The sequence below is a fragment of the Vicugna pacos genome, chromosome 30 (assembly GCF_048564905.1).
Source record: "Vicugna pacos chromosome 30, VicPac4, whole genome shotgun sequence".
Classification (NCBI taxonomy): Eukaryota; Metazoa; Chordata; class Mammalia; order Artiodactyla; family Camelidae; genus Vicugna; species Vicugna pacos.
The window spans coordinates 10,966,331-10,979,580 of record NC_133016.1 but is presented as its reverse complement, the minus strand read 5'-3'; the positions used below and the strand labels follow the sequence as shown (position 1 = coordinate 10,979,580).

Here is a 13,250-nt window from a genome sequence, read left to right as displayed (position 1 = left end):
TGACACCTTAGTGATTTACAGAATACTTTCACCTACAGCATCCCAACAGGCCCTCATGGTCGTCCTGTGAGGGAGGTGGGAGAACCACCGCCCAGCACTTAACAGATGAGAAACGAAAGTTCATAGAAGTGAACAAGTCAGACATAATGAAGATGGAACCAGGAGCCAAAGTGTCCGACCCTTAGTTTAGTGTTCTTTGGGGAAATTACAGACAGGTCTGTGTCTCACAACATATGAGCTATTCCCATGGTGGTTACCAATCCCAATCCCAGTATTCATTCTGGCAGGAGCTTTTTTTTTTTTTTTTTTGGTAATGCCCTTTGGTTCATCTTCGAGGTCCCTAAAACAGCATTGCTATTTCTCACCAATCTTTTTCATTAATTCATCTCCTGGGTTAAATTTCCTCCTTCCAAAATGTTTCCCCTTAGAAGGGATCAGAGGAACATGAGCTGGGTTTCTGTCTACCAGCCTAAAGGGAAAGGGAACTGCTAATACCTGCTAACCCACCTTCTAAGCACACCATTGTTCTTTATTAACAAACAAGCCGCCCTAAATAAGGCACACTCGGCTTGCTTTTTACTTGACAATCAACCTGTCTTTACTGCTAGAACTGGTAAGAGGCACAGCCTCCCATTCTGTCACAGAAATTCTATAGTGTCCCCCAGCTCTTGCCTCTTCATCAGCTCTCACTTAAGTGATTTCTAATACAAAAATGAAATGGCATATTGTATGAGATGATTATAAGGTATCTTTTAAACTCTTTTGTTCATTTCAATAGTGAGTATTTGAGAGGAAGCTAAAATGAGTTCTGATGAGGACAGGTGGAAGGTGGTAATCGAGTTAGCATCAATGCATTTATTCTAAACCATTTGTAGAAATGGAGCACTGCTTAGCTGAATAGGTCTGAAATCCCCAAATAAACACATCTGTTCTCAGAAGGTGATAGCAGTTCTTCACATTAACAGTGAAAATATGAAGCCCACAGAATACATTTTAGTCATTTTGACAGAGTGGCTTGAGTGCTATGCCACCTCATTAAACCCAGCCAAAGTAAAGGAAGAAAAGGTTGATGAGGTCGTAGTCCAGGAGTGAGGTGACCAGCTAATCTGACCTGATAGCAGAAAAGGAAATTTGACTGATAAAACATCAGGGTAGAAGTCAACATCCCTTTGCCTAAATGAGTCTTTCAGATTGAAAAAAAAAATTGTTGGCTAGTCTCCCTTAGCGTGCCCACAGTAGCACGTAACTAACAGCACTTTGAAATCTACTGTGACTGATGTAATGATTAACTGACCTTTCAAATCCTAGAAAGGTCACATTAGCAGCCCCTAACAGTGCTTCAGAGCTGAAGCAGTAGAGTGTGAAACTTGAATCCACCATGAGCCCAGAGAATGATTAAAGTCAGAAGTGATCCATGGGTGCTTATAAACAAAGTCCAAGATTCCTAATATCAATAACATGGCATAGGCAGAAGATAATTGTGGGTAGCAAAAAAAGTAGTCAGATTTTCATTTTGATTTTCTAATAAGCAAAGAGAAGCAGTTGGGCTAATGAAAATATTAGTTATTAGCTGTAAATTTTGGAAATGAATGCTATTTTTAAGAGTTTGAGAGGCTGTCGGATCATAAATATTTCAAAGAGCACGCTATTAATTCAAGCCAATCAATAATACAGCATAACCCTCCAGCTACCAATGAGAAGAAATTTATTCACTAGTTTATTACTTCTGAAATCCATATTTAAAGGTTTGGGATTGATTATGCCAAGATAAGTTGTCTTCTTTTTATCAAAATATTATTTATTACTCAAGCACTTCTAAAGCAGTAACATGTTATGACTCTTTAATTTGTTGAGTAGAAAACTGAATATTTACTGGTATTTTTCTTAAAAACTTGCCACAAGCCCAAAGGAAAGAATCTAACATCATCACATTGTGTTTTCCTTAACTTGACAGGAAGTCAACTTCAAGCAGATTGACTTCAATCAGGACCTCATTTGGGGAGCATCAGTGTTCAATAAACTACTATTTTTTTATTTGGAAAACACTCAAGTTCAGTGGCTTTATCATCCTGGACTTTACTTTCTGAAAACCTGGCAATCCCATGTGGACTTCTGGTAGAATGAGCAATGCAAAGAGCTGGCTTGGACTCGGCATGTCCTTATACTTCTGGGGATTGATGGACCTTACGACCACCGTTCTCTCAGGAACACCAACACCGCCAGGCGAAATCGAAGTGCTCCTGTCAGACAAGCCACAGTCACACTCGCGGACAAAGAGGAGCTGGGTTTGGAACCAGTTTTTTGTTCTGGAAGAGTATACGGGAACCGACCCTTTGTATGTCGGCAAGGTAAGAACTGCCAAAGAGAAAGATAAATCATCAGGGTATCGAATATTGAGATCAAATACGAATATGAATTGGATATGACAGCTCACGTAGTCTGAGACCTGAGAACAATCTTAACTAGTAGTATGTTACTTGACAGTTAGTTGAAATTTAATTTTTGCTGTGTCAGATACCGGTCAGAAAGGAAAGATTTCTCTCCTTGTTCCTGCCTCTGTTCTGAGTGGGAAAAACTAGGAATTGGATTTTCTGGAGGAAAAACGATGGACCCTGCAAGAATCATTCAAGTCCCTGCAGGGGCAGCAGCAGCCTCTGGAAAAACAGGACAGGGAAGAAAGAAACTGAGGGACGCAAAGGGAGGAGTAGAGGTTTTTCGCTTTTTTTTTTTTTTCCAAAGCATTTCCACAGGTATTGCCTGAGGCTTAAATTTAATGAAAAAAAAAAAGAATAAAACATTCATTTCAGAAGATCCTAGCATGCGCTTTAGGATAGCTGGAGACGATCAATGAATATATTTATAAACTTTATACTCTAATTCCCTTGATTTATCTATCATTTCATTTTTAATCCAGGCTTTCTCCTGTGTTTACTTTATTTCAATGTTAATCACACACCATTTTGTGAAAGCAACGAAGTGACAGAAAATGGGAAACAAGGAACTAATTAGAAAATAAATAATTCATTCAAATAACTTAAATACTTGTTTAGCACAGAGGCTAAGTGTGGGTTTCAGAGTCAAATACATGTGGGTTCAAAACCCAGCTCTGCCAACTGCTTCCAGAGTGACTTCGGACAGGTCACTAAGCCCTGTTTGCCTGTTTTCTCAAATGTCTAATGAGGGTGATAAGAGAACCACAACTTCTCAAGAGTTGTCCACATAAGCTCTTTTCTCAACTCCCACCCACTTCTCAACCCAGTTATCTGGCCACTTGGTACTGTGTTGTCCCCACTCTGCCTTGAAGTTGTGTTTTCAGCAGTCCTAAGGACCTCTCCACCACCAAATCTGATGGTTTCACTTTATGGACAGTGCCTTTGGACACTGCCCAGTCCCCTCTTCTTGACTCACATTCTTCTCTCAGCTTCATGACCTTCATAATTCCATTTTTCCTCCTTCCTTCTCAGCCTCTTTGCCAGTCCTCTCTCTCACCCTGACCCAACCATTTGGTGGTCTTGTAAGGATAGATTTGCCATCCCTCCAGTTTTAAACCCCACCCCTAAATCAACGAATCCAAAACCTCCATCTCTGGCTCAGATCATTTGTCTGAACTTCAGACTTACAAACCCTACCACTCCACATTTATGACTCAGAGGTCTCCCAAATGTGGCATATCCAGCAAAGAATTCTCCTTTTCTCTTCCAAACCACATCTGCCCTAGGTCTTCCCAATGTTAGTCAGCATTGCTATCGCCCAGTTCCTAAAACCAGAGACCTGGTGATCATTCTTCCCTTTCTCTTACTCCCACTACATTCTCTCCACCCGCAAACTCTGCTAGTCCTATGGCAAAAGAAATCCCGAATCCTTCATTCCTCTCATCTCCACTTCCACTGTTCTCTCTCACCTGTGCAAATACCTAGACTCCCAATCAATCTCAACACGTCTACCCACCCTTCCTTCCAACCCATTTTCCACACATGATCTTTTTAAATGTGAGTCAGATCATATCACTCGGCTAACATCTTTGATGTCTTCCCATTGTCCTTTGAATCATCCAGATTCTTCTCCACCACTTACAAGGCCATTCCTCTCTGACTCGATCCTCCTCCTGGACTCCCGCCACGTCGCATGCTACTCTTTCTTGCCCTCGCTCTCATGCTCCAGGGACACGGCCTTCTGTCAGCTCCTACAACTTGCCAAGCTTTGCCTTATTGCTCCCCCATCATGAGATGCTCTTTCCCGGCTTCTCTCATGGTTGGCTCCTCTTCATCCTTTAGGACTCACTTTGAATCTAAGTCTTCCTTGACCATACGCCCCTCTGTTATTCTCTCACACTACCATTACTTTTTTTTCACAGCTCTAGTCACAACCTAGATTATCTAATTTATTTGTTTACTTATATACAAATATATTTGTTTGTGTATTGTCTGAAGCCCTAGACTAGACCGTGAGTTCAATGAGGACAAGGACGTTGCTCTCATTTTATCTACAAGGCCCAACACAGCACCTGTCACATAGACAGTGCTCAAAAAGATATTTAGTAAATGACTACCTCATGGTGGAGTAAGGATTAAGTAAGCTAACACATGTAAAGTGCTTTAGCACAGCACGTGGTCCAGAGTAAGATCTTAATCATCGTTACCCTGTAGCAGTAGTGGCAGCGATAGTACAGGGAGTTCACTATGGGAATTCAGCAGCTCAGTAATGCATACCTAATGCACCTGCAAATCTCTCGGCCTCAAAACCTATGACTCTTCTGTGACTTCTACTTTTCCTTCTCTTCTTCCTTCATGCACAACCAGTCTCTACATCCTGTCAATATCTCTTTGCCAGTTTCTCAGATTCACCTCATGCTCTCCAGGCTGTAACTACTGTGGTCCTTCTGTTCTTCATGATTAGATTAACCAAGCAGGCACCGTAGGGAGAATCTTCCCAGCTCTCCCCCTGGGACTCAGGACATTTATCTCCTTGAAGTACCCTTTCCATCATGTCACTCCTTTGATTAAGAAAGCACTGCAGTTCTCCAGTGCTTATCAGAGCTCTTAGCATATAGTTGAAGGACTTCCAGAAAGAAAATGAGTCCTCCTCCTTTATCCAACCCTCCCCTAGGATTTCTCAAATCTTGCCCTCATCTCAGTCAAGCTGGGTCTCCTTATGGCCCTGATACAACATACCACATTTGTCCCTACCCCAGATCAGTGCCCTTGCTACCACCATGCCCAGGACACACTGTCACCTCCTCTCTGTTCAATCACATTCAAATTTCCTAGGGATCCAGCTTAAAGGCATTTCCATCATGAAAACATCTTCCATCTATTCAGAATTCTGAAGATTTCTAGCAACTCAATATCTGTAAAACATTTCTTCCAACTAGAAACATAGCTACTGCTAAAATAAATTTAACAAAATACTTTTGTATTCAATAATTGCTTTGTGTATGTACAATTTAGAGCCCTCTTCCTTTCTCTCAAGGGTAGAAACTGAGATCTCATCCCTGGCTTTCCCTACATTTCCCTAACACTTAGTACCCAGCACAGAACTGGACATACAAAAATGCAGAAAGACAAGAGTACCTAATATTCTTCTGGGCTACCACAGTACTATGTGTCAGTCACATTCACATAGAGCAGATCATTTAATCATCAGAACAGTGCTATGGGGTAAGTACACTTTTAGATAATTAGTGTAGGGAATAAGACTCAGGGAGGTTATGTTCATTGCTCAAAGTTACACAGAAGTTAACAGGAAATCTCACACCAAAGCCACGGGCTTTCCTTTATGTTGCCCTGCATATGGCTATGACTTCAGATCTAGCCCTGAGAGATACACAGAATAGTTAATGGTGTTAGGGTGGGTGTCATCCTGTCCAAGCAACACTCCAGCAAACAGTGTAAGCTTTTACCCTGGATTGGGTACGTCACCTCCACATGAAGAAGATAATTAGATATTCACTTATGCAGTCACTCTTCCTCTTTACTTTCTTTTGAAAGAGAATCCATCCACCTTACATTTACATTTCCTCTCCCTGAGGGGCATTCAGCTTGTCACCTGGAGCTCTGCAAGATGTCTGTTTAGAGAGCTGGCCTGAGTATTTGCTTATTTCAGAAAGGAGTATGGCAACAATTATCAGCTGTAATTGGTATGGCCTTATAAAATCCACACTGGGCTTCCAGGGACGAGGCAGTGTCAAGGTAAAGCTAGATTATATTGACATATGCAAAGAGGGCGATGCAGAGAGCTTGTGCTTGTGCACGAATCTGTGGTCCCAAGTCACGCTGAGGTTAACAACTACACGGAAGCTGTCTAACCACAAATTTTAAACACTAACTGCATTCCTGGAATTATACGAGGCCCTATGAAAGATGGCCAAAGGAATGAAAGTCACCCTTGAGCTTAACATTTTTCATAATCTTCATGCACTTCCCATCATTCACTACTCCTTTACTGAAAACCTCACAGACCAAAGAGTTGTTAGGACAAGCAGGATATCCACCCATCTTATTCTGTCTACAACAACAAAACTGTTTTCCCAAGATGTACATAACTGTGTGTGCCAACTCCAGTCCAGAAACTCCTTACCTTCCTCTGAAGCCCTGGTGCTCAGTCAATGTTAGCTGAATTAAATATGGATAAACATAAAACATACTTTTATTGCAGGGCTAATTTGCTGAGTGATGTGGAGAAAAGCTGTTAATATCTCTTCTTTGCAATTTTTGCAACCAAATGTGTATTCTATGGCTGGTAAGCCCTAATATTACATGCACGTTACGGTGCTGGTTACTAAGCTAGTGTCTCTCAGCTCTATAATCCACTTTGCGATGTGGGGCTGGGACACTGCAAACCACAATTTCTCCTTTTCCAACCAGCTCCTGTTGGGTTCTGACAGTAGAATGTACTAGAAGGAGAACCAGAGGGAGGAGGCAATTGATGCCAGTTTCTGGATTCTTTGCACACTTGCAGCACCAACCTCATCACACCTGCTGAGAAATGTCAGCACTGATGGATGGCACCCCCTTCACAGAAGTCCGAGTCTCAGTTCTATGGGAGGGGGTGCTGGGGGCACCTCCTCTAAACTTCTGAAGCCCCAGCCCCAGGGTGAAGGACTCCCTTCTCAGAGGTCTCCCTCCGGCCCAGCCTCCTCCAAACATCTAGATCCTCAGAGCCCTAACTTCTGCCCTCTGCTCCCCCAGGCCCCCAGACAGAGGGGCACTAGCTGTTTCCTGGAGTTACTATCTTTCCAATGATACCTCAATGTTCCCTTTTTCCCTTTCAATCCTTCACTGTAAGTCTCTCTGCTAAAATAGCTGATGTAGATTTTGTTCCCTGACTGGACCCTGAACTGATACAATTACCCCTTGAACAACGTAGGGGTTGGGGCACTGACCCTTGGTACCATGCGAAATCCACGTATAACTTCAAAGACAGCCCTCCGTCCATACCCACGATTCCTCCATGCTCACAGTTACTCTGTACCTGTGGTTCTGCATCCAGAGAGTCACCCGTAGTACTGTTTGTAGTATTCGCTACTGAAAAAATCCACATGTAAGTGCACGCTTGCAGTTTAAATCCACGTAGTTCAAGGGTCAATGATGTATTTCTCAGAAATCAGTTCCGTGTAAGCAGATCCTGGCCCTTTTCATAGCTGGTGCTCTTTCTGTTCATACGAAGCCCCTCCTGCTTCTCTGTGGATGTCCTCTCACTCCCCCTGCCCCTTTCTTGCTCACAGGCACACATACACAGAGTCTACCTGAAAGATGCTTGCTAACTCTTTAAAGACAACAGTAACATGATTTCACTAAAAAGCTTTAACCCTAATACTACACCCTACACCATTCATTCAATAAAATTTTTTTGAGCATTTGCTACACATGAGGACCCACACTAAGATCAAAGTCACATGGCTCCTGACTTCAAGGAACTCACAAGCTAGAGAGTTCCTCAAATTCTTCTCCCAGTACAGACAAAAACAAAATACAGCCCAGACTCCATTGACATCAGCTAGCCAGGTTGTTCCTGAGGAAATGGAAACACTGCCACAGCAGCAACGCTCTCTAGCCTTCTGCTACTTATTAAGTACTTGCCATGGGCAGAGCACTTAAACTTGGCCCATGATGATCACAAGGATGCTTACCTTTTTTTAGGATTCATAGGACAAAACTTTTTAGATGACAAATAGAACACCTCAAAACAACCCTGGGTACTTTCTTTAATGTCATCTTGTATTCTTTCTTTTTCCCCTGGATAATCTGCCATGCCCTAAATTAGCCTATGTATTCTAAGTGAAAGTTCTATGCCACATGCCTTAAAATTACATATACTTATATATATATTTATATGTATGCATATATATGTAAACACACGTAAGTATATACTTTTTTAATATAAAAAACCTTTAGATCCCTGTCCTCCTCCTCTCAATTCCATTCTCCTGCCCGGGAAAACAGTTCCAGATGGAATGGATTTTAATTTCTTTGTGCCCAGGTCCAAATAAAACGGCTTTCTATTCCACATAATAAGAGCTGGGCACCTCTGCTTTTTTGGCTGCTTAAATAGATTTGGATTGTGAAAAAAATAATACTGTGTATGGAATAAGGAAATGTGAGAACTTTATATTCCAAATAGAACTCTTTAAGTAGAAAAAAAAAATCCACAGCTTTTTTTTTTTGTCAATTTTGTTCTCATTTTCCTTCTCTAGATAAGACACAGCTGAATTCCTCCAGGCAGCAGAATCGCTGCCTGTGTGATTTGGCCGTGAGTCAACTGAAGATCAGCTCAAAGCCGGCCACAACCTCCAAACCCATCCTTGTCTGAGGATGTTCTGAATACACTTTGAGGTGTCTTCTTAGTGTCCGTGCCATTTAATCCTCAGACTAACACTGTCCCAGCAATGCTTCAGGCAGCCTTCTCCAGCTTTTACCAGTGGGCTACGTTTAACAAAAAGGCCAACAGGTTGTTTCTGCCATCTCTGCTGCACTCCTGGGGATCTGAAGGGAGTGGAGTAGAGCTGGGCATATTAATGCCCTGTTCTCTATGCACGTACATTATCAACATAATGGGCCCCATTTACAGCACTCCTATTATGGGAAAGACACTGTGCTAGGTGTTTTACATATATTAATTTCTAATGATCCCAACAACCCTTCCAAGTAAGAATTAATATTGTTCTCTACATTTATAATATGAGGAACTTGAGAGTTATAAACATTAAATAATTTGTCAAGGGCACTCAATTTATAACTGACATGGATCATGTTCAGACCAGATGCATTTGCCTCTGTGGCGTAAACCTAACACCGGTTGTCTGTTTTATAAACTAAATCTCACGGACTCTATCACTGAACTATGCAAAGTGCTAACCCCAGCAACAGTTAGAAGTGGCTAAGTGTGACTAATTTTTTGTTGCCCCCATAGAGCAAGACTGTTATAAGAGAGCACAAAATTCCAAGGTTCACCTATATACACTGTCTATAATTAGAGATGGAGGAGTTTATTTCTAGGCTTAATATGAAAAAAGTACCCCGGGAGTCGTTTTGACAGTCATTACAAAGTGATCCGAGACGAAACATAGTTGAAAGGCAGATAAAACCATGTTCCTAACATAACAACCATCCACATACAGATTTGAGTGATTCAGTTAAGAGGCCAGGAACTGGGCCTACCAAAAGGAGAGATACAGTGATGCAAAGAACAATAACCAGCAGTAAAATTCCATTTTGATACCTGAAACATAAGCAAACGTAGTCCTACTGAATGAAACTATGGACTTGAGAGAATTTCAAGAGACCCCAGAAGTCACTGAGCATTTCCAGTACAGTGGCTGCAGCCTATTTATTAACAATTTCATCAGCTGCTTAGCCAACTTGAATTGTCATAAAGTTTTCGCAATTCCAAAACTTAATTTATATGAACACTTTTTAAATTTTAAAATATATAGGCCTGTCCTTTTTTATTTACTTAAATGGAAATGCTGGATTTCTCCTTGTTAGACTTGCTCCTGTTGTCACCTTGGGACTCACACCTTCCAGGTACACGTCTCAGGGAGAGTTACTTAAAAAATAGTACTAAGCTCAGGATAGTGAATGTGATGTGGAGAAACTTCATTTATTCATCAACCTATATTTGTTGTTTGATGCAACCATGTTCAATGCATATTAGTTCTTTTTAGGCAGACAATTTAAGTATTTGAGTGAAAAAAAATCTTCCTGTTTCAAAAGAGATCATAAATGTGGACCATACTAAAAACTAATTTATTTATGACACCTGTTTGTGTCCATAAATGAGGTGTTGGTGCTTTTTTCCCCCAGCTTCATTCAGACATGGACAGGGGGGATGGATCCATCAAATACATCCTCTCAGGAGAAGGCGCAGGCATCGTGTTTACCATCGACGACACCACGGGAGACATCCACGCCATCCAGAGGCTTGACCGAGAGGAAAGGGCCCAGTACACTTTAAGGGCTCAAGCCCTGGACAGGCGGACAGGCCGACCGATGGAGCCAGAGTCAGAGTTCATCATTAAAATCCAAGATATCAATGACAACGAGCCCAAGTTCCCAGATGGACCTTATGTCGCCACTGTGCCAGAGATGTCGCCAGTGGGTAAGGTGGAGATTCTCTGATTCTCATAGACAACGGTTCCTCTATACAAGTTCTTCTTGTCTAAACGTGGAGAAGGAGAGAGTGTGCAGAACAGTTCACAAGTTACAAAACTGTACCAAAAATGGCAACCAAGTCCTTAGGCAGGAAGCTACTTAGACACTGAAATCAGCCACAGTACAAAATAATAGTAATAATAACCTAGGATTGTTATTCAGTTCTGGTTCTTAAAAAGCAAAAGAAAATATAGATGATAGGTATGTAGGTAGGTAGGTAGGTAGACACACAGACAGACAGGCAATGTTTGATTCATAAGGGAGAAGCATTTCGGTATTATCAAAAGAGGAATGAAGGGCCTAAAGGCTGTGTTGTCCCTACCGGTTATTAAGAATTTAAAACACAAATAACTCCCAGCCCAACTAAAGAGGTATTTTTGTACTCAGCAGTTACAGAAACTTGACCTAGAAAGAGGCCCCAAGGAAGCAGACATAACATCTGCAAATGTTTTAAAGTTGCCCATTTGGGATTGCATCCAGTCTTTAGTCATTCAACTTAAACAGGCTTCCACCATCTCTCTTCTTCAGGGACTTCTGTTATCCAGGTGACAGCCACAGATGCTGATGACCCAACCTATGGGAACAGTGCCCGGGTGGTGTACAGCATCCTCCAGGGCCAGCCATATTTTTCTGTGGACTCCAAAACAGGTATGTGATGTTCACAGTCAGGTCAGAGCTGTTTGTTTCATTCTCTAATAATCTGTAACTACTATTTATGACAGACCTAACTCTCCTTTTTAAGAACTCTTCAGGGAGTGTACTAACTAGAGAAGATTGTTCTAAACTTTGGGATTAAGAGAACAAACCAGCACTGCCCTGTGGGTAAGAGCAGCATGATGCATAGACAGTGTACAGGGTCTGACTGGAGACGCCAAAAGAACTGCCTTCACAAAAGTACCTCCTCACTAGCCTTCAAAAAATTCTATGGTTGTATTTATTCCCAGGGAGAAAAGTCTTTTGCAATTCCAAGATCTAAGAGGATTGGCATTTAACCTGGGCTTAGTATAGAACTAGAATCACTGATTTTGAAACTAGAAAGAGCCTTAGAGGAATCATCCAGTCCATCGCCATTCACTTAACAGATAAGGAAATTGGGAACTGAGACCTAACAAAGTGCTTCTGGTTGTAGGTAAGTCCTCTGACGTGTGTTCAGACGTGCTTAGCACTGAACCACCCTGTACTGAGCAGAGAGGAAGGCCAGAATGAATGGACACTGGGACAGACAGGTTTCGATGAGAGAAGAGAGCACAGAGCATGGGATGTGGCCCCAGAAAAGGAGGTGCTAAGTGGGATGTTCTCACAGGGAGGACAGCTTAGAGTTGGGTGGGTAAGGAACAATGTGCTAGGAAAGGACAAATCAACAGACAAGCAACACACCAATTTGGTTTTGGGGGTTTTGTCTTGTTTGGTCTTGTTTTCAGTTTTACCTGAGAGCTTTGACTACAGAATTTCTGTTTTATCTATGAAGGACTCCCTTTAATACTTCTGACTTGGGGAGAGCAATTATATCATTATCTTGTACTTGTGCCAGAATTTCTCCCCTTTAAAACGCTTTCATAAATATTACCACATGTGAGCCTCCCAATAATCTTGTGAACTCGTGCGATATATGGAAGTGTTGTCATCCACATTTTACATAAATTGAGGACCTAAGAGTAATTAACAAAAAACTTGAGTAAAGAAACTTACAAACACAGAGGTAAAGTCAATGACGAACACTCAAAGTCACTACTTTATATGAAGTAGAAAAAAACACATTTCTATTAGCAACCTGATATAATTTTTTTCAGAAGTCCTCAGGGAAACCAGGCATTCAGAAAATTGTATCATAAAAGTAGGAAGTGAGGGCGTATAAATTAGTAGGAGGCAAGAAAAAAGATTGCAGTTAGGGACTTCCATAAAACAGTAACTTTAACAATTCTACAAACAGAGGGAGGGAAAGTGAGGGGGTGCCCACAGGGAGGAAAAATATAGACAGGAAGAGGGTAGTGTGTCCTTTACATCCTAAGAGGAACCCTACATTATTTTGACAGCTCCCACAGGGCATCTATAGTGTTAAGGTCAAAAATACATGAAAAGATAGTTATTGCCATGCCCATAGGGTATTTAAAAAAAGAAAATGCTGCATATTTCACTTTAGAATGTTGTTACTATAACACAAAATATACCTTACAGGACTAAAATGGAGACAGGTTTGTGGTCCCAATTCCTCCCCTTGGCATACAAAAAGTCTATTTAGCCAAGGGTCATGTTATAAACTTGCAATAAACAAGCCTTTAATCTTTGCCTAGAGAGTACAGAAGTCAACTTTTCTAAGCGGAAAGGTTAAAAGGGAAATAAAACAGTGGCGCACATCTTTGGCAGGATCAAAACAACACATTTCACAGGATTTTGATTTAGACCCTTCTTCTTAAATGAAACCATATCATCACACTGAAACGCTGCTACCTAACTGTCTGGGGAAGTTCATCTCGTGGGTGTGTTAAAAATAAACAACTCACAGAGCTTCTTTCACGTCTTAGCTCGTGGAATGCGGTGAAGCACAGAGGTAAGCAGAACCTAATAAAACAGAATGGACACATAACAAAAGGAAAATCAAAT

The 13,250-nt window shown here is 41.4% G+C and overlaps 1 protein-coding gene and 1 long non-coding RNA gene across 2 annotated transcripts in view; one reads left to right on the top strand and one right to left on the bottom strand.

The window, feature by feature from the left end:
* CDH20 (cadherin 20) overlaps nt 1-13,250 on the top strand; it is a 178,167-nt gene that overhangs the window by 130,763 nt on the left and 34,154 nt on the right. The window contains exons 2-4 of the mRNA XM_015240503.2: nt 1,955-2,348; nt 10,302-10,596; nt 11,178-11,297. Of these exons, the coding sequence (XP_015095989.1) occupies nt 2,103-2,348; nt 10,302-10,596; nt 11,178-11,297 (661 nt within the window). The 5' untranslated portion in view covers nt 1,955-2,102. The remainder of the gene's footprint in view (nt 1-1,954; nt 2,349-10,301; nt 10,597-11,177; nt 11,298-13,250) is intronic.
* LOC140690410 (uncharacterized) lies at nt 10,222-13,194 on the bottom strand. Its single transcript, XR_012065681.1, has 2 exons — nt 13,151-13,194; nt 10,222-10,656 (listed from the first exon to the last, which is right to left on the bottom strand). It is a non-coding gene; the product is annotated as an uncharacterized lncRNA (long non-coding RNA).